Source organism: Apium graveolens, chromosome 3 (assembly GCF_009905375.1).
Source record: "Apium graveolens cultivar Ventura chromosome 3, ASM990537v1, whole genome shotgun sequence".
NCBI classification, from domain to species: Eukaryota; Viridiplantae; Streptophyta; class Magnoliopsida; order Apiales; family Apiaceae; genus Apium; species Apium graveolens.
In genome coordinates, this window is record NC_133649.1 from 91,942,575 (window position 1) to 91,969,825 (window position 27,251).

The 27,251-nt window shown below is 34.2% G+C and overlaps 2 protein-coding genes across 4 annotated transcripts; one reads left to right on the forward strand and one right to left on the reverse strand.

The window, feature by feature from the left end:
- Positions 1-11,740: 11,740 nt before the first annotated feature.
- On the reverse strand, positions 11,741-24,951 carry LOC141712599 (putative sugar phosphate/phosphate translocator At1g06470). Of its 3 annotated transcripts, none has more exons than XM_074515596.1 (12): positions 24,441-24,951; positions 23,488-23,657; positions 19,086-19,171; positions 18,891-18,940; positions 18,513-18,580; positions 17,895-17,995; positions 17,703-17,715; positions 16,874-17,058; positions 16,449-16,535; positions 14,943-15,037; positions 13,220-13,356; positions 11,741-12,200 (listed from the first exon to the last, which is right to left on the reverse strand). In XM_074515596.1, the coding sequence occupies exons 1-11, from the start codon at positions 24,764-24,766 to the stop codon at positions 13,239-13,241; spliced, it is 1,299 nt and encodes a 432-aa protein (XP_074371697.1). In that variant the 5' UTR covers positions 24,767-24,951; the 3' UTR covers positions 11,741-12,200; positions 13,220-13,238. The 3 variants fall into 3 exon arrangements, with proteins under 3 accessions (XP_074371697.1, XP_074371696.1, XP_074371698.1); XM_074515595.1 differs by having other exon boundaries at positions 16,874-17,094; XM_074515597.1 differs by lacking the exon at positions 24,441-24,951 and having other exon boundaries at positions 16,874-17,094; positions 19,086-19,191; positions 23,488-23,651.
- Positions 24,952-25,395: 444 nt separating this feature from the next.
- Positions 25,396-26,807, forward strand: LOC141714433 (uncharacterized). Its single transcript, XM_074517952.1, has 2 exons — positions 25,396-25,541; positions 26,249-26,807. The coding sequence occupies exons 1-2, from the start codon at positions 25,396-25,398 to the stop codon at positions 26,805-26,807; spliced, it is 705 nt and encodes a 234-aa protein (XP_074374053.1).
- The last annotated feature ends 444 nt before the right edge of the window (positions 26,808-27,251 follow it).

A 27,251-nucleotide genomic window follows, 5' to 3' on the forward strand; every position in this document is an offset into this window, starting at 1 on the left:
TGTCAAAAGGCAAAACAAAGAAAATCTTCATTCAAGAGCAAGACTGAATCTTCAATTCTTGAGCCTTATCACCTATTACATGTTGATCTATTTGGTCCAGTGAATGTCATGTCTATTGCAAAGAAGAAATATGCTATGGACATAGTAGATGAGTTTACCAGATACACATGGGTGTATTTCTTGCACACAAAAAGTGAAACTGCATCTATCTTGATTGATCATGTCAAACAACTGGATAAGTTGGTCAAAGACTCTGTGAAAATCATAAGAAGTGATAATGGCATTGAGTTCAAGAATATGATTATGGAAGAGTTCTGCAAAGACCATGGAATAAAGAAGGAATTCTCTGCTCCTGGAACTCCACAGCAAAATGGAGTTGTTGAAAGAAAGAATAGAACTCTTATTGAAGCTGCACGGACTATGCTTGATGAAGCAAAGTTACCAACCTACATTTGGGATGAAACTGTGCAGACTGCTTGTTTTACTCAGAATGCAACACTTATCAACAAGCATGGAAAGACACCATATGAGATGCTGAAGAAAAAGAAGCTAAATCTGAAGTACTTTCATGTATTTGGATGTAAGTATTTTGTTCTTAAGACTCATCCTGAACAACTATCCAAATTTGATCTAAAAGCTGATGAAGGAATTTTTGTTGAATATCCACTTCCCACAAAAGCCTTCAGAGTCTATAATTTAAGAACAAGGGTAGTCATGGAATCTATCAATGTCTCTTTTGATGATAGGAAGATTACTGGACTTGAAGATTTCAATGATCAGCTAGGATTTGAGAATGAAGTTTTAAATTATGATTTTGTAAATTCTGGTAGTCTAAATCCTGATACTGCAAATTCTGATGGGTTAAACTCTGATGTTATTGAAAATGTGGTGACTACGCCAAAGGAAAATGCACCTGTGCAGGGGGAGCATACTGAAGATCCAACCACATCTCAAGAAGCATCAGAACCTAGAACAGGATCTTAAAGTTCTAATTTATCAAGTTCTGATGGGCCAAATTCTGATAATTCTGGAAACTCAAATTCTGATTCATCAAGTTCTGATGGGCCAAGTTCTGATAATTCTGGAAACTCAAATTCTGAAGAATCCAACTCAGAGAGCATAATTTCAGGGGGAGCATCAGAAAATGTTGATGGAGACAGCATGGATCATGGGGGAGCATCCAGTTCTAGAGATCACCTTCCATCTGCAGGAAGTGGACTAAAGCACATACAACTGACTTGATAATTGGAGATCCTGAAGCAGGTATTAGAACTGGAACAACAACATCAAATGATTGTCTCTATCATTCTTTTCTTTCTCAGGCTGAACCAAAGAAAGTGGAAGAAGCTCTTCAAGATGCTGATTGGGTGCAAACAATGCATGAAGAGTTAAATGAATTTGAAAGAAATAAAGTCTGGACCCTAGTGCCAAGACCAAAGAACAGATCAGTTGTTGGTACAAAATGGGTGTTCAGAAATAAAACTGATAGTGATGGCATAATTACAAGGAATAAAGTAAGGCTGGTTGCAAAAGGATATCCTCAACAGGAAGGAATTGATTATGATGAAACATTTGCACTAGTTGCTTGATTGGAAGTCATAAGGATATTTCTGGCTTATGTTGCTCACAAAAAGTTTACACTCTTTCAAATGGATGTAAAAAGTGCTTTTCTTAATGGAGAATTGGAAGAAGAAGTATATGTTGAACAACCTCCAAGTTTTGTAGAGTCAAAATTTCCTCATCATGTCTACAGACTTAATAAAGCACTATATGGCCTTAAGCAAGCTCCAAGAGCATGGTATGAGACATTAGCTCAGTTTCTTCTGGAAAGTGGATTTAACAGGGGGACAATTGACAAAACTTTATTCTATCTCAACCATGGAAAGGACTTACTTTTGGTGCAGATATATGTTGATGATATAATTTTTGGTTCTACAAATGACAGACTTTGTAAAAGGTTTGCCAAGCTAATGCAATCAAGTTATCAAATGAGTATGATGGGAAAACTTAGCTATTTTCTGGGCCTTCAAGTCAAGCAGAATGAAGAAGGAACTTTTATTTGTCAATCTAAGTAAACCTAGAAATTTGTTGAAGAAATTTGGAATGCAAGACTGTTCAAGTGCATCCACTCCTATGGCCACTACAACAAAATTGGATAAAGATACTGGTACATCAGTAGATATTACTGATTATAGAGGTATGATTGGCTCATTACTCTATCTAACTGCAAGTAGACATGATATCATGTATGCTACCTGTCTTTGTGCAAGATTTCAAGCAGATCCAAGAGAACCTCACTTAACAGCTGTGAAAAGAATTTTTAAGTACCTTAAGGGTACAGCTGATCTGGGATTGTGGTATCCTAGGGAATCACACTTTAAGCTAATAGGTTACTCAGATACAGATTTTGCAGGGTGCAAAATTGACAGGAAAAGCACAAGTGGAAGTTGCCAATTTCTTGGAGGCAGATTAGTTTCTTGGTTTAGCAAGAAACAAAAGTCAATTTCCACATCAACTGCAGAGGCAGAGTACATTGTTGCAGGAAGCTGTTGTGCACATATTCTATGGATGAAGAATCGGTTACTGGATTATGGGTTAGAATTTTCTAAAATCCCTATTTACTGTGATAATCAAAGTGCTATTGCTATGACAGGTAATCCAGTTCAACACTCTATGACAAAGCACATCAGAATTAGGTACCACTTCATAAGGGAACATGTGATGGAAGGTACAGTGGAATTGCATTTTATTCCAACAGATCAACAACTAGCAGATATCTTCACAAAACCACTATGTGAAGCTACTTTTACAAGATTGGTAAATGAACTTAGAATGGTTTCAGGTTCTTTCTCTAAATCTGCTTAGTTTATGTTCTGATACATCAGATTTTATGATCAGTATTTACAGATACTACTTTCTTTATGAAATCTGTGCTTAAATTGAAATTTACTTAAGTGCTGATTGTTGTCTGATGTGAATTTCTAAACTCTGATAGTAATATGAATGTTTTTATGACTATTCAATCCAATGAGGATAACTGTACTAGATGCTGACCTAGTAGTCTTTAATATACTAAATATCCCATGTTTGAAGTAATTGTTTATGTGGAAATCTTATAACACAAGCAAATTCTGATATTGAGTTTGGTTCGGTTTACTCCGTGTATCTTATTACTAAGTCAAAAACTAGAATGGTGCTTCTTATCTGTTAAGTTCTGATATTTGTAAATCTGATAGATGTACTAAGTGCTGATAAGCCTTACTTATCAAAAGAAAAAGTAAAGAAAAGAAATGAATATCAGGTACTCCTTTGAGATCTAGAGAAAAATGTATGTGGAAGGGAAGACCCAAGTGCATTGCTGGTATTAAGTAATATGCATTAGAAAAGCAAATAAAAAAAATTTGGTGACTTTTCACATTCTCTGATTACTGGAGAAATACTCTGATAACAGCATAAATTCTGATAAGCAGTCGTGACTCACTTACACTGAGAAGTCACTGTAAAAAGGAATTTCAAAAGATGAATAAAATGAGCACAAAACAGTTGAGGTGGACTCATGCATGAACTCATTCTATAGTAGAATTCAGACTAATGACAAATTTTAAGCAAAGTTTTTAGTTATGCCTTATTTCTAAGATGTACTGAAGTGAATCAGACTTTACTCTTTGTCTGACATTTAGCTTAAATCACACACTTACACTCCATATGAATGATATAAATTACTGTGGTGATCAATGTTGTTTTAGATGAACAGTTTAAGTGTCAGTTGCATAAATTCTGAGGACAAGTTCTAATGGAAGTTCTGATGATTAAGTTCTGTCGAAACCATATCAGTATTTGTGTGAAGAATTACAGAAATAAACATTCACTTTTTGAGTAAAGGAGCCATATTCTGATGACTTTTAAATTCTGATAATAATCAAGTTCTGATGCTGATGTGGCAGTATTTATTTCCTTGATTTATTTTCAGGTCAATACTTGAATGGTTATATTTTATCAGAATATTGGTTTATGTGAGATAAAGACAGTAATAATCATTTGTTTAGTGGGAACAATTTTTTTTTTAAAAAACTGCATTTACATAGTAATTATTACTTATTTCCTGTGACCATTAACTTTTGTCTTAACTACAGCATGCCTGACAGGTATAACGTCTGTTCCACTTCTCAATAACTGTTGTCACGTGGGGTGTCTAAGTAAAAGAGATAAAGATTTTCAAATCTTTTATTTACATTTCTATTCTATTTACTCTCTCTCTTTTTCTTATTCTCTCATATTTTCTGACGGTTTACTATACAGACATTTTATCAAACACTTTTCAGGCATTCTAACTTCTCACCTATTCAATGGAGCAAAGTTCGTCCCCAACAAATATGTTGCCATTCTCACTAAGAGTGAAGCTCCTTCAGAACTTCATTTTATTCAGGATTTCTTATCTCATAGTGAAATTGGGTTCGCATTGACACAACCATCCAGTATATCTGGAACTCAAGTTCTGACATTCTGGCGTACTGGACATTATGATGACGGTGGTAAGCATGGGACTTCAAGCATCGTATTTACAACAAATGAGGTTGAGTATGTTGTTACTCCAGGAGCAGTTTAAAAAGCTCTACACCTACCTGAATCCTGTCAATTCAGTTCTGCTGTGGAGGAGCCATTGCTACAACAAATAATGGCTAATCTTGGGTATGAACGGAGTTTGGCTAAGTTGGGTCAACTCAAACGCCCATATATTCGAAAGGAATGGAGCTTCTTCTTCGATTGCATCACGAAGACGTTTGCAAATAAGTGCTCAAATTTTGATGCCATTCCTATTCTGACACAACAAATTGGGTATGCACTCTTAAACCAGTCTCATTTTGATTATGCAAATACTGTATATATTTCATAGGAGATAGAATGAAAGAGGATAGGAATGTAGTTTACTTTGCTAGGTTCTGTCAGTTAATCTACAGTTATTGTACTTCAGAAGAACCACAATTAGCAAGTGAACAGATAGAACCATTTAGGTTAGCTAAGAGGGCTTTTACTGGTCTTTTCACTGCTGACAACAAGAAGGGAGTTTTGGGACCCCTTAGAATTCCTTTATCAGTAAAGCAAGCCCTTGTAAATGCTGATGTTGCAACCTATTCATTGCTATATCCTGATGTCCAACCCACCAACACACAACAGCCATCAGAATCAAACACCAGCCAAACACAGCAACCACAAACATCAGCACATACCAATCAACCATCAGCACCTACAGTGAAGCCTTCTTCTTCTAGAGAAAAGAGGACAAAGACTGTACCTCAAACACAACAAAAGAGAAGGAAAATGATTCTGAGAGATGAATCTGATGATGAGGCACAGGTTCCACCATCAGAACCTGTTGCTGAAGCAGCTGAGGAAGAGTCTCCTCAGAAAATAAAGGAAACTAGGAGTTCTAGGCCCCACAAAAGGCTTAGAAAGATACATTCTGATGACAAAGCCCCCACAGTCTCTCCACCCTTGAAGAGATTGAAGAAACAAAGAGCTAATAGGGACATAGCTGAGTCAGATTCAGAGGATGTGGAAGCAGCAGCTAAGGAAGGGGATCAGGAATCTCTGATCCCAAAGGAGCCAATCGTGATTGAATCCCTTCCATCTACACAACCTGAATTTGCTGAAGCCACTGAATCTACACCTCCACAATCTACAATTCAAGAGCCAGAGACTGCTACATCACCAATGCCTACACCTCCTGTGTCTCCTATCATTGAACAAGTACATGCTGAAGACCCAGGTACAAGTGCTGAAATAGATATTCACAACTTGCATGTGCCTGAGGTTCTGTACTTGGAAGCTCCAACCATTCTTCAACATACTTCAACACAAATTTTAGATGCTGATTTCAATGCAGATATTCCAACAACACCTCTTCTAAATCTAGATGATGAAGATCAAATATTAGGTGAGCATCAGAATTTGGATGTTGATCAGAATTTACTGACAGAACATAACTTAGAGGATGATTTTGAAACCTCTATAGCCTCACACACTATCATTTTATCAGAGGAAGCTGATTCTGCAGGCTCTGTAAGTTCTGATGCTGCAAATGCTGACAATATTGGTGAAGCTGCTACAAATCTATATGCTGATGCAGCTGGTCCTTCTGGACATGTACCTCAACAAGTTCTAGGCAAAGCTGATCTAATCAAGAACTTTGTTAGAGAGGATGTACCAGTACCTTGGAGTGAAACTCCAAGAGGAAAAGAATGGATCAAGGAGTGGAACAAAGTTGATTTTGTTCCTACTACAAATATTCTTGTTGAGCACCTGGCTAAAGCTGATGAAATGCTGGTGAATGATGACTTCAAAGCACAGCTCATAGTTACTGCATTGAGTACCAGGCACCTTCAAGGTCAACACTCAATAACTCAAGCCAAGGTGAACAAAATTGAAGAAACACTGATTCAGCAAGATATGAATGTCAAATTGGAAAAGAACAGGTTTTTAAGCCAGCCTTTGACCGTATTGGGTATATAGAATAGACTCAAGAAAAGCAGCAAGCTCAATTATCTGATATTTTAAAGAATCAAGCTGCTCAACAAGATCAACTTAATGAAATCCAAAACTCTGTGAAATTGCTTGTCTCTCTCCTTCTACCAGATGATGCCAAAAAGGGGGAGAAAGTGATTTAGTCCAAATGCAAAATTGATCAACCACTGAAGGTTAAGGATGATGGAAATGATGACCAGGGAAACTTTGAAAAGGGTAGAGGTCATGGTCAAGGCAAAGGCTCTTCATCTAGGAAAACAGGAACTTCTACACAGAGATCAAGTTCTGATGCTGATAGAAGAAAAAGTTATGATAAGCAAGTTCTGACTAAGCCTGATGTTCTAATACAGGGTGAGAGTCTAGAATCACAGAAGTTTTCAGATCTTGACTAACAGGACAAATCAGGACTTAACTGAAAATCAGTACTTATACTGAAGTCAGAGCTTAAGATATCAGAACTTAAGTTATCAGAACTTAAGATATCAGAAGATATTTATCAGGAGATAATATCAAGACTTAAGAAAACTTTCAGATATGGAAGGCGGCTGATTGAAAGGAAAGAAGATCAAGACTAAAACAAGAAGAGATATGCATGGAGAAAAATTCTATGAAGAATAGAAGACTTGGAGGAAAAGATAACTAGTTGATATATTTTAGGATACAGAATCATATTCGATATCAATTAGAAGATTATCTTGTAACTGTGTGTCTATATAAACACAACATAGGGTTTACACTATATGTGTTATCTTAATCGAGAATATTATTCATTATAACCCTAGCAGCTCTCGTGATATTTGTTCATCACTGAAAGAGAACGGTTCCATTATAATAATGTTTTATTAATAAGATTATTCTATGTTTCATACTTGTGTTCTTAATTCGATTTGATTGTAGTATAAACTGTATTCAACCCCCTTCTACAATGTGTGTGACCTAACAACTTTAAAATCGGGTTCAGGGTGCCAGATGCAGGAAAGTTTTTTTGGGGGGTCAAATTTACCTTGAAATCATTTTTTTTTTAAAAACCTAAAATTTTAATGGTTAGATAAAAAAATCATTGAACACATATCTTACTTATCAATAATTAGATTTATTACAATAATGATTATGAGAGTTTATAAATTTAAAAATTTGTCAAAACTATAAGGAAATTGAAAAAAAAGACTAACAAAATTTGCGGGTTAAAAGTTAAGTCTAATATGATTTAGTGTTTAAGTAATTAAATCAAATGGTAAGAACTAAGAACAATACAAGTAATCGACACAAGCAAATGATGACGCAGAAAACCCCCGTAAAAGGGTAAAAATCGCGGGTGGGATGATCCCAATCGAAATGATTCCACTAAGATAACATCAAGATGATTACATGTGATTACAACCAATAGAATAATAAGAAAACATTGTGGAAAACTCCATCTTCGAGTGCACAGCTTGGACATATCGAATGTGCTGTTTGGACGTGTCGAGTATGCTGTTTGGACGTGTCGAGTGGGCAGTTTCTACTCGTCATGTGTGAATGTACTCGTCGGCTGTGTAGACATTCTCGTCAGCTGAGAGAAAATATAATATATATGATGTTGTAAGTGATTATCATCAATAAGTTAATAGGATAAAGTATTGTAAAACTTGTCATTTGTGTGTTCCAAATTCGATTTGGATAAATAGAACTTTTTTGAGGTTAATGTGTATAGTGTGGTGTGTAGATTTGGATTGTTTATGGGATGATTATCAAGAGATATATTATAAAATATATAATTATCTGAGGTGAGAAGTTAGGCAGTAGAGAGAGTATTTGAGTTTTTGTGTAAATAGAAGTGTATAAGTTATGGATATACGTAGATAATGTATGGAGATTAAACATAAGATGTGAGTAAGGAAGAAAGTGGGTGTATAAGATGAAGTAGAGTTCTACTCTAAGTAGAAGTGTGTGTAAGTATGTTTGTTGTAGATCAGTCGGGAGATATATTTTCTTCATTTGGCATGTATTTATAGGTGATTAAAGTCACTCTACAGTGGCTAATATTCCAGCAAGTAGACATGATATTTGATGAGTTCTGAGAGAGTTTCTTGGGTGGAGAAGATAACTTTAGTATTATGTATTGTGTAGATATATCTACCTCCCCTTGTGTAAGTAAGCTTATCTATTTATGTACTCCTTGTCAGCTTCCAACGGATCCTAATCTCCAGCATCCACTCGTGGTATAAGTTGCTACAAAGTAGGGATGAGAGTTCAACTATCCACCCTATTTTCATGGGTGGTTAATGACCAGGTCTCCATGTTACACAACTGTTCTTCATGTTTTGTGGCCTGTACCAATATTCACGTCATCACCTGTGTTGTCGAGCTCTCAAGTCATCATGTTCTGCTAGCCAGAAATCCAGCCACAACACAAATAATGAAGAAAAAACCAAAAAAGAAAATTAGGTGAAGTCAATGAAACCATCACTAGATTAAAGTCGAACCCTGGCCACTGAGATACGGTAACAACTAACTTACCACATGAGCGGCAAAAAATATGTGAAATGGAGCATAAAACAGTGATGATATTGGAATTTGAGGGGGGCACAGGACCCCTCTGAACCAACCACCTAGATCTGTTTCTGGGAGAGAAGCGGAGAGATTGAGATGAAATGATCGGAGGGTGGGGAAGAGACAAAGTGAGTGGATGATTAGATGTAGCGAAATGAGTGGCCTAGGTTTTCGTCAAGCTCAGTTTTCGAGAATATGACTTACGTGAGGGTTTGTTGAGGAAAAAAGGTACTCATTCCGTTCCTAAAAACGTTTTCTGTTTGTCTTGGACACGTTTGCCAATGCACATTTTTTATTGTTAATATCTTAATTTCGTATTATTATTAAATATAAAAATTTCATTATATTAAAATACTCATAAATAAGATCACTTATAATATATTTGATCATATAAATTAGACATAAATTAATAATCAATCGCTTATAATGAATAGTGTGAAAAGTCAAAACACATAATATTTTTTTGGGACGGAGGGAGTAAGTATTATCACACCATAGAGAGAGGTAAAAATGTAATTTAAGCGCAATGTAATATTATACTACAATAAAGGAGATTTTTTTAAAATCAGGCTGTTGAATGAATTATATAACGGGTGAGAAACCGTTTGGTGCAAAAACACTCCGTAAGAAGGACCGAGCCTGTTAACGGTTTGAAAAAGGTGATCAGAATCTGATAGGTACACGGACATCTCATGGAGTAAAGATATGGTGGTTGTTTTGATACGTCAGTCTACCAACTACCGCGCTTTCCGATAGAGAAAAAGTTCATAGAATTATTGAATAGAGTTGTACAGTAATCCCTCCATCCCTTGATATGTTTTTCATTTTAATTTTTTACACCGTTCACGATAAGTGATTGACTACTAATTTATATCTAATCTATAAAAGTAAATATAGTTATGAGTGATTTTATTGGATTCGTATTTATGAATACTTTAATACAGTGAAATTTTTATATTTAATACTATAACGAAATTAAAGATATTAATAATCAAAAGTGTGCATTGTCAAACGTGTCCAACACAAATGAGAAACGTTTTTAGGGATAGAGGGAGTAATAAATACAGTTTGACAATTCCAAAATGACAAGTCGTCTAGTATGCTTCCTCCGTCCCATAAAATTTTATACGTTACTTTTCTAGGCTTTTATAAAATATAATTTGATAATATTTTTTTTAATAAAAGTTTCATGTTTAAACTTTTATTCAAAAAAAATTTTGAAAAAATATTATTAAAATATATTTTATAAAAGTCTAGAAATATGTGCAAATAGTAAACGAATACTATCGAACCGGACGGAGGGAGTATAAAACAACTTTGTTGCTTGAGAAAAAGACAAACATGGAACCTCTGTATTTTGTCGCCACATGTTATAAATCGTAATTAACATTATTTATAACTACTAGGACTGTAGTAATATTTTTTTTTCCTCCAAAAGTAATATATGTAATTTGTTGTGCGAATAGTTCGTTGGATGAAAATCATTTACAAAATCAATTAATTAGCATGGTTTAACAACGCCTTTAGCTGAGTTTCACTGATTATATTCAACAATTTTATCAACTAAGTTGGTAAATGACCCAAAAAAATTATTGAAAAACTATCTTAAAATTTACCCGAATAACATAAAAAGATCCTGAGAAGACCTTTTCCGGGTGAAGGACAAATTTAGCTTATTTTTACATAAAATTGACAAAAATAACCAATTTCTGAAAAGTTGACCAACTTTAGCCGATGTGATACCCAACTGTCAGTAGAGTATCCACTTTATACAAAATACCCAACTGGCAGTGGAGTATCCCATATATGAAATACCCAACTACCAGTGGAGTATCTTATATAAATTGGGATACCCAACTGACAGTGGAGTATTTAATCGGCCAAAATTGGCCACTTTTTTCAGAATGACTATTTTTGTTAAATTTTTTCAAAAATCGGCTATTTTTATCTTTTTTTCACCTTTTCCAACATTTTAAAATTTTTACCTGGCGTCAAGAGAAAAACTGTGTTTCTTGGGGTACAAGATTTATGGGTTTCTTTTTACTAGTTTATTTTTCTCATGATAATCTCTATCTTGAATGGTATCATTCCCCCCTGTTTTCACCGAGGACCGGCGCCGAACGATTCACAACTAAGAGAGAAGTGAAAATTGAGTACCAAGGTATCTCCGAGGGGTGAGCGAATTCTTAATTATTATACCTAATGTTAGTTGTAATTAAGAAAAAATATTGCGGCTAAATCTTGGATTTAATATTAAGTGTGAATTTTTTGCCATGAGACATTAAGAATTAACAAGGACGACGGATTTACGACATAGATAAGTTCATGTGAAGAAAATCCCGGGTCATGGTATTGTTTGTCCTATTTTTACGTACTTTTATATATCATTATTTTCAATTTGTATCTACAACACACATATCCGTGCACATACAAGTGGAGGTCTTTTCTGGACACTGTCATAGATAATATTTAGTGGGTACAGTTGATTGATTGATCCTGAGAAGTCCTTGTCCTCACATTTTAAAATTTTGGAGACCTTATCATGATATCAGAATTTTTGTAGGCAGCTTTTGGTGAACTTGTTACTTGCCAGTAGCAGTTAGATCACCTAGTTAACTTCATACATTTTATGGTTACTGGTGCATCACTGAACATTCCAGTTTCCACATAACTTGGCAACAAAAACTGAAAGTTTTAAAGGGAAAGTCTTCAAGAATAAATACAAGGGAGTTTGACACAAAATATAGAGAAGACAGAATAAATGAGCTTTGCCTATAAACTAATGTACACTACAATCAAAAATCTTTTACACATTGGTTCCTCACACTGGTTATAAAAACTACTGTCGAAATTGAGATGATATTAAAACCCCATATAATGGCCATTTTTGTGATATACAGAGACATGCAGTATTGATCAGTTACATATAAGTTCGCTCAATCCGCTGCATGCAAGAGGGTTGCAGCTAATGACATTTGATTCTTTAATAGCCGTGAAATTGTATAACTCCTATATTATCAGTGAAGACAACATAAAACTTGAGAAACCAAGGTCGCTGTCCCTCCTTTAAAGCAGCCAGTATCTCCATATTAACATATTCGGCAGGTAAAGGTAGAAGAACGTTCCTTTTGAATAACTGAAACCCCCTGATATTTTTTGCATCAAAGGGCATAATAATCAAAATGAAAGAGATGAAAAACATATCTGAAATAGCCATTTAAAACAGAAGTCACATAAAAGTAGCAATCAGACAAATTGAGTACTCAGTGATACTCTAGTTTAAACCAAGATTTTCCTGAATTTTAACACCCGGACGAATATGGCCCAGTATGGCAAGTGCTCATATTTCACCGCACTCTCATTTTATTCATCTAATCTTAAATTTAGGTAGCATGGTTGTTACCGGAGACTTTAGATGGAAATTCCGCATTAGATGCCAAAAATTATAAGCCATGGCATTGTTCCATGCAGATGTCCTATTACATTATGAACAAACCCCTGTATAGTAAGTACATCTTATTTAAACTTTGGTACTTTACAATATTCATCTCGTATAAACTTACCCTTGTCTTTTTTCTAATTAGAGTATATATGATAATTTATAATGGTTACAATAGTAATTACAAGTAAAGATTCATAAATTTTTTGAAAAGGAACAATTCCAGAAGCACTACCGATATTTCTATGAAGGCATACCACTTATATAAATATTGAATTTCTTGTCAGTATTAAAGATTTCTTTTGCTAATTGACTACAAGTCAATATCACCAATTCTAAGGAAAATATTATGGTTTTGCATTTCAAGAATGAATTTTTGGAGTAACTACAGTTATTCATTACTGATATGTTAGAGTAAGTACTAATTCATTTCAATTTGTTATAAAGTACTTTTCTCTGCAGATTTTAAAGTTTCTTATTAACTAAATGAATGAGTCTGTCTATTAGTTATAGTAACATAAGTTACACCGGTCCACATTTGGAAATAAAACTCAGAAAAAGAAAATATACAACCAAATTGGCGCAACGATTTGAATTGTAAAACGTAGATGAGATGAGATGTGCAGATATGAATTGGGTTAAATGTGTTTCCCGTAAGATGTGTGGTTGTGGTTGTGACTGCCTGTGACGAAACTCCTTTGTATCTATAAAGTTCAGTAAACTCACATGAAAATTATTTAAGTATTCATTGCCCAACATCTTGATCATCCATCTCTTCAAGAATAACATACTTTGCAGGACTACTTGTTGAAGATCCTGACAATTCATCATCACTTGATTCTCCCTTTTGTAGCTTTTGGTATCTGAATGGTCCAGAGAAAACATACAAACATATCAGTTGGTGCTCATGATTTTACACACTTTAAAGATGTGCCACTAGTTTAAAAGTAGTATTAATTAACACCCAAGGGCCTCAATTAATAATATTTTGAAAACTAGCCAGTACAACTCGACCAATTCAGCATCTCATTCAAACCAAGGTTAAGCAAGGCTGGGAGTATATTATATATATATATATATATATATATATATATATATAGAGAGAGAGAGAGAGAGAGAGAGAGAGACGCAGAAACACAGACACGCACACATAAACACTCATATGTTAATATGGATTAAGAATCAACTTGCTTCACTGTCACAAAAAACTGGGGCATAATTATTTGATTTTATTGGTCTGATGACTTCACACAATCTCAACAAAAATGTGTTCTAATTGAGTACTGAACTCAAATGAAGCCTCTGGCTAATACTAATGCATCAAGACAGTGTCAGACACTTACATTTCTAAATCATGTAACTAGATATTTCCCTTACTATTTTATCATAATCAATACAACGGATATTTCCGGTTACTATTTTATCATTATCAATACAACCGATATTTCCAGACTAACAGGATAAAATAGTGCTCAAGGTAAACAGGTTGCACAAAAGTTGCTGCTGCTGCTGTAACTTATACTGCTATCAGAAAGTTACAACGGCATATTAGGATATTCAAGATTCTAATCATTCGAAACTGGTTTTTATTTTGACCCTAGTCTGTCCAAGGTCCTTGAGAGGAAATTCTCGACTGGTTTGACTGGAATTGGACTATTAGACACTTCAGAGTGTTAGCAGTGTAAAACACAATAACCTACTCCCAGTAAAGTGAACCTTCTACTCTCCTGTAACCTCATTATACCTTGGCTTCATAAGCAGTTTGTGTGAACAAGAAGCCTGATAGAGAGCAGTGATTTTATAAATTGTCAACGGTTGAGCCTCTGTAGAAGCATATAAGATATGTGCAGCTTTGTACTTTTATCTCCATAGTAATGTTATATGCCCAAAAATACATCTTTGGACAGAAGCATTTCTTTTTTCTATTTAAGTTTGTCGTGCAGATGCAGTATTAGTTTAAAGTTTCTTAGCAATATCAGTAATAGTACCAGTAATGCAATTCAGGACTATTGAGGGTTCAGATCTGAAAAAAGTATGCAAGATATACAAGGATTGGTTGCGTCAATTTTGAAAATTGTCACTCCTAGACAGTCTACTGACTTTTATTCTGAAAAAAAAAAAAAATTCCGGGTAGAAAAAGAAGGCACTCTGGTAGAAAAAGAAATATGAAACTTGTTAGGAGCGAAGATATTTTTTTCTATTTTTTTACTTTTTTTTGGGGCGGGAGAGAGATTTTCTAATGGTACCCTGTTCGCTACTCTACATTTAGAACCTAAAAGAAGACAACACTATAAATAACTAAATATAATTTTTACTAAATCAAAACGAATAATGTATACCACATATTTGAACATGTAAAAAACAGGTCCATGGCTTTAAAATAATGAAGAACAAAAGGCATATGAACAAGGGATTTTCTCAAAATAATACATGATGTCTGATCACTTACTTGTACCAATTAAATAAACTGACACCAACCATAATTATGATGAGTCCAAACCCTTTCAACCACGTAAATTCATCATGAAAGTAAAAAACAGCAACCTGAATGAACAATACAATAGATGGTCAAAACCAATATTAGATGCATCTCATTTTTAGACTAATAATATGAAGCTAGTGGAAAGGTACATTTCATGTTAAAGAAACTAAACGCCTCACTCACTCATTCATCATCAGTAATATACATACATACAAACACACAAATTTCTATGACATCTGCAAAAATGTCACAATCAGTTGTAAATTCCTTCAAAAATTTCATCCTTGTTCCATTTGGATTAAATAGAAGCATTGCATTAGCCAAGGAACATGTAACTTTAAGTACAACCAGCAAGAAAGTTCTTAGAGAAACAATCCAAGGTTGAAATTTAGTTCCACTTAGCAAGCAGATCTCTAAGAATATTTTTTTTGGTAAAATTTCTCATCTCAGCGGGCTTCTCCACCATCAATATAAGCTTCCTGTCTAATTTCTACCTTATGAACTTTCAAATTAAAATATAAAAATTAGCTCATACTTTTGTTGAATCTATATTTAGATATTTATAATTAGGTTTGTAATTATTTTTTTATAATAATTCAGATGGTTAAATTGGTAAATTTAAGCTATGTGGCCAAATCAATTGTATGTTATATAGACTTGTAGCATACCATAATGTGGTAAAAAATGTGGTACGTGATAAACGGACCCCCTTGTGTTCACACTAGAAACACTAGTTTAACACACGTACCGCGGTTAATAAGCACGGTGCAGTATGCTGTACAAACATATGCCAGACATGGGGACCCATACAGAAAGGGTGATCGTCCACAGAAAACGTATGCTATAGCATTCTGTATCACTACATGATAAATGGGAACCCCCTATGTGTACACCAAAAACGCTGATTGTACACGTAACGTTGTTAATAAGCACGAACTGTGTGCTGAAACAAGCGTATGTCATGGACCGGGACCATATGGAAAGGGTGATGGTCTACAGCAAACGTTAAGCAGAATATGTGATAAATGGGACCCCCACCCTCCGTGTTCACACTAGAAACCTAATTTCACACATATCACGGGATTCTATACAAAAATCAGAACACTTGGCCAAAAGTACCTACTCATTATGTCACACTCTTATACAAAGACCAAATGATTCAAAAGTGCCAAATTATTGAGTACTTTTCACCCAATTTTGTGAATAACATATAGTTGTACAAGGCACCGAAAATTAAATCCAAAATCTATGCAATTCAATTTCGCATAGTGTTTTCACTTATTGTATCCCACACTGTCTATGATGGTTTCTAGGTTTCAAGATAATTAGAAGATATGTCAATGAGATAGTATTTTACTTACTAAAGCAGACTATTATACATAAACTTTCTTTATCTTTGCAGCTAGAAGTATTTATAATGCCAGATATCTTTGAAAATGTCTTATAATGCAACACCAATTCAAACATTCATACCGATATAGTGACAACTTCCTTAACAACTCCAGCTATAGTCACCGTCACAGCGCTAGTTACAGAGACAAGAATGTATTCAGTCAATACCTGCAAGAAATGGAACAAAGCTCTGTAGCAAATATAACGAAGAACAACGTCTGTATGTTGTAGGTAAGTGTACCTCTCTCAGTCTCCCGTCCCCACCCCCTCTCCCTCTCCCTCCCCCTCTATACACACACAAACACGCACATATAGGTACACTACACACACAGAAAGAATAACAAGAAATAATATTCACAACTTTGATGAATAATTGAAAGAGATAACCTGCTAGAAAGAACGAGAAGAAAACAAAGAACCCTTTTTTTAATGCTAATTAAGTAAAGAAAAGTTTTCAGTTAACCAAAAAATCCAGGAAATTAAATTAAAAAGAAAAGGATTCACACCATGAAGAAGGCCAGAGTTCCACCAAAAAGCATCAGCAAGGAACTACGAGTAATATGCCATGAGCTATTAAAGTAAACATTTTTACTGAAGTCATCCCATGGTTCAAATATGAGAGACAGTATACCAGTTGAGACTGCCATAACTGGAGCTACATAACTCATTAGCGTCAGGGGATTTTTCAGACCTGAGCACAACCAATTGAAGAAACACGATAAGATACCTGTTAAGGCATCACATATATTATTGCTAAATAAGGTTGTTTTTATATAAAGAAGACAACATCAACAGTTTAAAGATGCTTATTAACCCTCTTTCCCTCTCCCTCTCTCTACTTCCCTCCCTCCCATATCAACATAATAAAAGCAAATAGTGGAAAGTTTTCAGCAAATTATCTCTGATATCAACAAATTTAAAGAAAATGGTAGAAAGTTTTCAGCAATATGGGACGACCAAAAAAAATTAAATTGCGTACTACAGCTCAATTGACAAATTGTATTTATGGGTAAAACTTATTTAGTGGGTAAGTGTCCGTAATTTTCTAGAACTAACATATACCCAAGTTATAGCAGAGACATGGTTGATTACATCACTCAATTGCTGGTTAAAGAAAGGAAGATTTCATGCCTATATGAAACCTGGTCGTGATAATGCAATTTAGATATATCTGAAAACCTGGAGACCAAATTTGTACGATTGGTATTTAGCTTTTTCAAGTAATATTTGAGTCCAGAGTTGTGCAAATTCAACAATAAAGCAGCTGTAAAATATGAATATGAGCTTTCCAATTTCAAACTACAACATGCACAGGATAGGAAGTTTTGAGCGTACCATATACTTCTTTCTTTAAATCGGACATGGAAACAGCAGGTACAAATGATCCAACCCAAAAAAGTAGATAATTTAAGTCATCTTGAGAAGAATATAAAAACTAACATACATACAATTATCTATACATACAGAAAACAAAAAAAAATGGAGTAAGATGTCAAATAAAGAGTAACATTGTCATGTACAATATACCTGAAGAAGGATTTGAGTCATTGTCCAACGAAAGCCAGACATAACAGAAGCAAGCATAACAAAAATGAAACCCCAAAACTGAAATTCTGTTTCCTTTGCAACTGAAGAAGTCAACAGAATACAGGTCAAAGTAGCAAGAGAATACTTAGAGTTGATACTAAATTAGCATTACACTCCTCTCTGTATACATAGTTTCCCCCTTCACACCAGATAACTGAACTAACCATTTATATGAAATATTTGGTTAGGTAGGGATAGTTGTAATAAGTTAGGAAATATCTAGCCTTCACTATAAATATCCTTTATTTCTCTCAATCCTAAACGTATATTGCAAATATTTGGTTGTAGTAGCAGAACTGCCATCTTGGAAAGTTGCAGAGTTACAGATCAGGAGTGCGGTACGTTCTCAATCACAAAAAAAAGATACATATCAAGAAATTATAATAAGGAATCTCAAATATGTAGCACTGAAAGAGTAGACCCTTGAAGTAGTTTAGGTAAGCAACTAATATAACCCATAATCCTAGTGAACAGAAACCTGATTGCATCAACTGACAAAAAACAAAACAGAACAAACGGTTGATAATAATATTCAAAGAAATTAAGTCAACAACCAACCTGTTAACAGTATTCCAACAGATATAACTAAGATGATGATCAAGAGCTTTATGCTTGGAGACTCCAACCTTACACAAGAAGTTTAAAGTTAATAGTGAGAAAAAGTATGGTGAACTTATGTTGAAACTTGAAACGACTTCACTCAAAAACCACATTGAAGTGATTGTTACAAGGAAAAGCATCATTTTTATACTGAAATAGGTACAATAAATTGGCATTATACCTAGCAAATTCAATAAGTAAACAATTTCAAACCAAAGTCTCAAACTTATCATTTCCAAAAGGCATTAACATTGTTCACATTGGAAGTAATTTTAAAAGCAAAAAAAAACTATATGAACTACATGTACAAAAATACATAATTGTGAACTCTTTTACCTGAATGCAAAAGCAAATAGAAGAAGAAATATTGGAGATGCAGATTTACACTGCAAAAGACAAAGCGATGCAAAATGTTAGCACTAAAAGCGATGCAAAACATTTTTTTTTAAAAAATTAATTCAAATTTTTGGGAAAAAAAATAACAAAAAACAGCATTATACTACTACTAGATTTTACAATAAAATCACCAACCATTGTGGCAAATGTAACAGAAACAAAAACAAGAGACGCATTGCTTAAGTTAATATCCAGTGCCGTTCCGAAAGCTGTTGGTACAACTGTGAAAAGCAAAGTCCATCTGTAGCATTAGTTGTTATAAAAGTCAAAAAAAGTCAAGTATGAAGAGATCATATAGATAAGCACAGTTATTAGAATGACTAATAACTTAATTTAGCAAAAAAAAAAAGAATGACTAATAACTTTTTCTTTGTTGCTTCAATCTTTTTAGTTCATTACTCTTTATCTGCCTGACTATTACTTCCTTTGTTTACGAATTACGAAGAAAGTCACTCCTTAGTCCTTGGCGTGTTCAATTTATGGTCATGAAAAATGTTACCAGGATCCTTTATTTTACTTTAGGTACCTGTTTCAGACACTCAATACTTGGATATGGGCATGGAAATGCACAAATTTTAACAAAAAGAGTCTAATACTAGGACACCAAATTTCAACAAAAAGAGTCTAATTATAGGACACTTCTAAAATTCGGGTAACATAGGTCGTCAGATTTGCATTGTGGGGCGGGGGAGCAGGAAAACCATCAAAAATATTTCAAGAGGTTAAGCACCTGAACTAACATATATCAATTTTATAATTAGTGTGTGATTTCTGTTGAAACTGCAATTAGCTCGAACTTAAGAGCATCTAGATGATAGCTATTGATGTGGAGTTTTTAAAAACAATTTACAGCAGGTAAAGTATCGTATAAAAATCTTGCAGATTTGAGATCAGACGAGACTTTAAGATTATCCCGAGGACAAAAGCATCTACCAATAACTACTCTGCTTTTACGAACTAATTGTTGGAAACCGATTTACACTTCACTTATTGCTCTCCCAATAGTGCTTGATTAATGAAAGAGTACTAAAAGAGCCTTCAAAGGCCATGTTAATGTTTTATTCCATCTCCACCGCAGAATTCTTTCTATACAAGCAGTGTTAAGAGCAATACAATTTCATGCCGAATGAAATCATAAAAAACTTCTGAAGTGACATTCTGCCCAAAGAAAGCCACAAACTCAAGACACTACATATGTGGGGTGTAAAATTTATTCCGCTAATTATCACTTAGCAGATTGAAAGATTTTAATAATTCATACAATGAGAATAAAAGATGCATGAAACTTCAATCTTTGTCCAATACACAGATAAGATGAAATGAGGTTACACTTTGAGTATAGGAATCTGGTGGCTTTGCTGTTCAATAGAATGCTTGTGTTGGCATAGGCCGTGATAAAGCTATAAATGACTTCATTAAGAAGACTGTTGCAGGGTGGATCATTATGACCATTTAAATAATCGAGCAAAGTTGTGTAGCCTAATGAACAGGAAAATGATGCTTGCTATTAGTTTGCATCATACTGGGAGTTGTCCAAGTCGTTTGTGGGAGCCTTTCCAGTATGGGCGTATGGGGGTCATAGAGACAAGTGCACTTCCAGTCGAGGGGGGAGCCAGATTACGCGGTGCGAAGGAAGATTCGGCAGGTGTTGACCCCGATGTGTGAAGAGGGATGACGCAGCACGGAAGAAAAGCAAGCGTTAATCCTCGTAAGGACTCTTACACGAGAAATCCTTTAATACCTTGAATCCACAAGGATTTCTTGAATCCATAAGAAAAATAACAGAAAACTCTTAGGGGGCGTTTGGTTGAGGTTAATCAACAAAGGGAAAGGGAAACAATTGACTTGTTATTGTTTGTTTTATAAAATGTTTCATTTCCTTTGACACTTTTTAGGTTTACTTTTACCCAATATTCCTCTTAATCCATTCCCAACCCCCTATGGGTTTTTGTATTCACTTTCATCATTTCTTTTTCGTTTTCAATTATAATCTGAATTTTATATCATTAAAAATAAATTAACATATATATTATTTTTACAAAATAATATTAATTTATAATTTATTTATTGTAAAATTAAAAAAAATGATAGAATTATTATGTCAAATTATTTAAAAATAATGATATTGTTAAATAATAAACTATATTAATTTATTAAAATGTAAATAAATTATACTATTAAAAATATAAATGCATATGAATTTTTTGAAATTATATGATGTTAAAAAATCATATATAAAAGTAATCATATAATTTTTCATTCCGTTTCCGAATTACAACCAAAGGGGTAAAGCAATTCAGAATCATTCATTTCCTAACTCCTCATTTCCCATTCTGGATTCCATTCCCTTTCCTCGACGCGAACCAAACACCCCCTTAGGGTTTTTATTTCAATAAAATATCTTTATTCGTTACATCGTGATGTTGTTTATATAGGGATTAAAACAATAGAACAAAATAAAAACAAATCTTTATTACAAACAAGTAATAATTAAAAGTAGCGTGCTCATGCAGGTTTGAGCATGAGCATGTAAAATCTCCCATCATGATACTCAATAAGTGTTTCAGGTTTGGCATGGTCATGCAATCCAGCAAATTGATCATGCTATTATTTATTGTCCAGCAGCGTGACCATACAGTCCTCAGCGTGATCATGTCTTTGCTCTTCTCGCATTCATCACACCCTCGATATGCACCGAAAATTCTCCTACATCAAGGGATATTGTTGGAAATTGTCGCACATTGTTTGTGGGAGGGATAGATTTCTAGTTAATAAACCAGTCAACAACTCCATTAGTATGAGAACTTTTAATATGTGTCCAAAAACAAATATGTACGAGTTCGGCCCGACAATACCATACTATTGTGGAGTAAATTGCTGGCGGCCCCACACAGCATAATGGAGCAATCTTGTATTCATGGCATTGCTCTCAAGTAATAGCTAATGCAATAATTTTAGGGAGACTACGGCTTAAATGTGATACTAAGGGGTGAAGGTGTAGGCCAATTTCAATTTTTGGTAGTGTAGCTCATATGAAGATCATGGCCATTTTACGTATCATATAAGGGTCAAGATGCATACCTATTCAAAGCGACTGCATGCAATCAACAAATATGTAAAAGATCTCAAGGCTATTAAGACGTACTACACTAATATGTGACCACTAGTTTAAGCAATCGTATTAGTTGACAAGCTGTTAAATTCCACCAACATTTCAAATGGTTGCTTGTGCTTGTTTTTACATGCCATTAGTACAACAATTTTTGGTGTTATATTGTGCTCATACGAATACTATTACCTCAACGAAGTCGAGTTAACCTAAGGAGAAATGATGTAGTATCGCGAGTCAAAAAGTTCAAAAAAAGTATTTCAAAGTAGTACAATGGGCTTTGGTGCGGTATTTAAAATATTTTAGAACAAGTTTAGTTTTATTATTATTCATAATATATTTTTAAGAGTTTTATTTTAATTAGAAAGTAGAAATTACATATAGGAGTTCCATTTTATTATTGAGATTAATATATCGTTGTTTTTTGAAAATCTCTTGCGAGAGCTTTCGACCAAACCATAAAATTAGCGGTTATTCTCCATCACTTAGCATAATGTTGAGAACATACCAAGGGCGGTGAAGTGTACCAAAAATATATGTCAAATTTTAAGTTACCCGGACTCTTCAATTTTTCACTGATACCCGTGTCCGGCGGACATGACATAGGTGTGGGTATTGGATCTAAGTCAGGTCCTTCATATAAAAATCGGACACTTAAACCTTAAGAAATATAGTTGAAAATGATTTCCAAGGCCTCACAACAACTTAATCCTCTTAATTATAGGGAGGGATGTCGATAGATTACTATTTTCATGTTATCCTTCTGATTGTGTTATAAATAAGACATAAACAATTATGTATATGTTTACCTTATGTGGTAGAAAGACACAAATTTACAAATGTATTGTATAAAAAGTCAATATAATTTCACTTATGTGACGGTTATATGCTGAATCCCCGCATCTGTGTCCAATTTTGAATTCATATCCACGAATCCTAATTTTTTTTAAAACTAAGAGTCCAACACTTGGAATCAAACCCGTATCCGACACCCGTACCCGAGCAAGGGTAACTTAGGTCAAAATATAACATCACAGTAAATGGGTGATGGCAAAAAAAAAAATTTAAGTTATGTACACCAGAGCAGTATCTACATTACATGTAGTAAAACACACGTTTAAGTTTTTTTTTACAATCCTTTAGTGAACAGAATACATATCAAATTTAGTGTATGTGCTCCTGGCTTTTGAAAGCTATAATTTTATTTCATTACAAGAAAATGGAGGGAAGAGAAGCAAAGTTCGCATAAGATTGGGGAGGTAATATGACTGATTCCTTTCTAAACTTCTCCTATTATACAAGAAACCCGTGAGAAATTTTCACATATTAGTTAATAAAGCAAGAGATAACATCACAAACTCAACAAAGTATTTACAACTAATTATACATAAATTTAACTAGCAGAAAATGTTTATAGGCGATGTGTACCTCGGATAAAATAATCCTTCCATGACATAGTTACAGGAGGTTGAAACCTACTCGACCAAATCCAGGTAATAGCCTTTGACAAAATAGCTTGCATCCCAAAGTGGAATGTATTCATCAAAAGAGGAGCTGGAAACTTTCCCATATCTTTACCCAATAAAGTCTTATTGTACCTTCAGCATACAAAATAAACATTTAAATTAACTACAAAAATGAAACTCATATATCCATAACATCATTTTCCACTACAAGCCACTTTAGCCTTCAAATCGCACGTCATAGTTCCCATATCTTTACCCAATAAAGTCTTATTGTACCTTCAGCATACAAAATAAACATTTAAATTAACTACAAAAATGAAACTCATATATCCATAACATCATTTTCCACTACAAGCCACTTTAGCCTTCAAATCGCACGTCATAGTACTATCAAGTCTTCGTAATACAAATCACTACTTTTTATGTGTAAGCAAAATTATTTGGTACATTATTTAGGATGAATACACACATAAGGTGTAAGTGTGTAAGTGTGAAGATAATTGAACATTACTCAACAAACTAGCTATAAATCGCACATCATAGTACTACAGATTGCGATTGCGAGTATCCATACTACAAATCACTTTTTCCTAACTGTAAGCAAAATTAGTTAGTACATCAGTTGGACAAACACACACATAAATGTGTGCGAGTGTGAACACAATTGAACATAATTCAACAAACCAGCTATAAATCCACGTCATATCAGTACAAATTGATACAAATCACTAAATTTTAAGCAAACTCAGTTAGTACATCATTTGAACGATCAATCATACGTATCACTGATCTCGATAATACAGCTTTCAAAATTTGTAGCCTAAATTAATTTGCAAACATCGAAGCCTATAATTCGAAAAGTAAACTTACAATGTCAATAACTTGTTATCTAGGAGGCTCGAAAAGTAGACTTACAATGTCAAAAACAAGCTGAAAGTATACCAAACGAGTACAAAAAACAAAGTCTTAAGTATATCAGCAGCTGATAAAACAGACTTTGTGGTAACCGATAGCTTGTGTTGTGTCGAATCATCATTCACATTGATAATTGGATCTCTATCTCTATCTAAATCAACATCTCTTGTAGACAATTGAACATCGTCATTACTATTGTTAATGTTATTACGATTCAGAAGATGATGATTATCTTCAATGCTGAATGATTCAGTGTGTAATTTGGAAGCTCCAGTTCTGTCGCCACGAGGCGATGCGCGACTCGCACTTGCGCCAATCACGTTCATGTCCTTACTAGATCGATAATATACATATAGATATGTAGGGAGATATAGTTGTGTGTATGTATAGAGGATAGAGAGTGGAGATGATCGGAGTTCAGAGAGAGAGAGAGATTTTCAGGTGAGATTCAGAGACCGTTTGTCGTTGATATTACAAAGTCGTTGTCGTTTGGGCTATTGCAGTAAATAAAAATTGTCTTTCATTCCTGTAAAAAATAATTGTCTTTTATTGGATGGTTTTTTTAGTAGTGGTAAATGGTAATGTTGTATACATTAATTAAATGTAAAAAAACGTTATTCCTTTTCTATTTTATATGGGTATGTTTTTTGCATTGGGACATTAAGAAATTTAAAATTATGTACATACAGTTAAACCTCTTTAAAGTAATACCCTTGGGACCGGGAAAAAATATTACTTTACCGAATTTATTACTTTATCGATATAATAATATTTTATTACTTTATCGATAAAGTAATATTTTATTACTTTACCGAATTTTTATGTTTACGTGGTACAGTATAATATATAATGTACGTATAAAAACTAGAATTAATCACATGCAATGTATTTGATCTAAAATTACTTTTATTATGATTACTTATATCCAAACTATCCAAACGAGAATGATGCGGTTATGGAATCACCTACGGATGAAGAAATCATTGAGTCGGTAATGAGCACTGATGAAGGGACTGATCCTGAACCCGACGATAGCAATGTCATCCCAAGCGTGTCATCAAAGGAAGCATTTCAAGCACTCACCACTTTGAACAATTACTTGTTACAACACGAGCAAAACATACCAGGAGTTATTTTTACTTTACATAAAGTCAAGGACGAGATTAATTTTGGCTTTGGTGGAAAGAAGAAACAAGCTACAATAGATTCATATTTTAATAAGAATTAAATTTTGTAATCATATACATTATACAGTATATATATATATATATATAATTATGGAATTATTACTTTACATGAAATTATTGTAAATTGATTGTTATTGTCAAAGATTAAATAGTAAGGCTAGGCTTAGACTTGGAAATCTTCACATTATATTTAATTTGTTTGTCTCTTGTTTTGACTATAAATAACTTTGTTTGTGAGGAATAAAAATACACCTCTGAACAGCAACATTCCTCTCATCTGCTTGCATTCTCCTTTTATCTCTTCAACCCTTTCATTTAATCCAGCTATTGTTATAATATAGTTAGTATTTTACAACACGTTATCAGCACGAAGCCCTACCGAAACTGAGAATGATTGTCCACTTTAATTTATTATTGGTCGGAGATAACCTACATACGCAGACGTCCGTATGGCGGGTGAAAATCCATTTGTCATTTTATATATAGATCTGTTTATAATAACAATGATAATAATGATACATACACTGATTATTGCGTACTTGTTAACGCACCCGATTAAGTAGGATTTTATGTAATATTTACATTGATGAATTAAACTTAATAATTTTCGTGTTAATTCAGATTTAGTATGACAAATATTACAAGCTTATCGTTCGTTGCCTTGGATATTTCTGGAGATAATTATTTATCATGGGTACAAGATGTAAAGTTGCATTTGGGTTCAAAAAAATTAAGCGACACAATTAAGGCAGAAAATAAATCCACGGATAAAGAAAACTTTACCTCTATAATTTTTCTCCGACACCACATGCATGAAGATCTAAAATCTGAGTACTTAGAAGTTGAGAATCTCTTTATTTTATGGGAAAATCTAAAGGATAGATTCGATCACCAGAAACTAGTTTATCTCCCTGCAGCTGAAAATGATTGGGTTAATTTAAGAATTCAAGATTTTAACAGTGTCCGAGCATATAGCTCTGCTTTGTTCAAAATAAGTTCTAGGCTTATTATGTGCGGTGAGAAAGTTACGGAGAAAAGAAAAATCGATAAAACACTATCAACTTTTCACCCCAACAATATCAACTTAGCAGAGATGTACAGAGAGCGCAAATTCACTAAATTCGGGGATCTTCTATCAACCCTCCTCATTGCATTGCTGAACAGAATCATGAATTGGTGATTAAGAATCATCAATCCCGTCCAACAGGATCTGCCCCATTACCTGAAGTAAATAACATGTCATTCCAGCAGAATGTACGTGGAAGAGGGTATAGAGGTGGACGGGGCCAAGGTCGATACCGTGGACGAGGTCGGAGCCACGGCCATTTTCGTCCATATAACAACTATGGTCATCGGAAGTGGCAATCTGAATCACAGAGTAAAGAAAGGCACCACGAGGAGGAAAAACTGAAAATGTTTGCTATAGGTGCGGCATGGATGGGCACTGGACACGTACTTGTCGTACACCAAATCATCTTGTTAATCTATACCAATCTTCTCAAAAATCAAAAGAGAAAATGGTAGAAACAAATTTCGCCAATAATAACATAGATGATTTCCCGAGAATCACAACTGGAGGAATAAGCATCAATGGTCCGAATGAACCTAACGAAACCCCCATGTG

Coding starts and splice junctions, on each gene's coding strand:
- LOC141712599 (XM_074515595.1), bottom strand. CDS start 24,766: ATGAACGTGATTGGCGCAAGTGCGAGTCGCGCATCGCCTCGTGGCGAC. Junction 18,581..18,890: donor CTATTTGCTTTTGCATTCAG/GTAAAAGAGTTC, acceptor TTCTTGTGTAAG/GTTGGAGTCTCCAAGCATAA. Junction 16,536..16,873: donor GAACTCTGGCCTTCTTCATG/GTGTGAATCCTT, acceptor CATTTCTTGCAG/GTATTGACTGAATACATTCT.
- LOC141714433 (XM_074517952.1), top strand. CDS start 25,396: ATGGAATCACCTACGGATGAAGAAATCATTGAGTCGGTAATGAGCACT. Junction 25,542..26,248: donor ACCACTTTGAACAATTACTT/GTTACAACACGA, acceptor GTGTTAATTCAG/ATTTAGTATGACAAATATTA.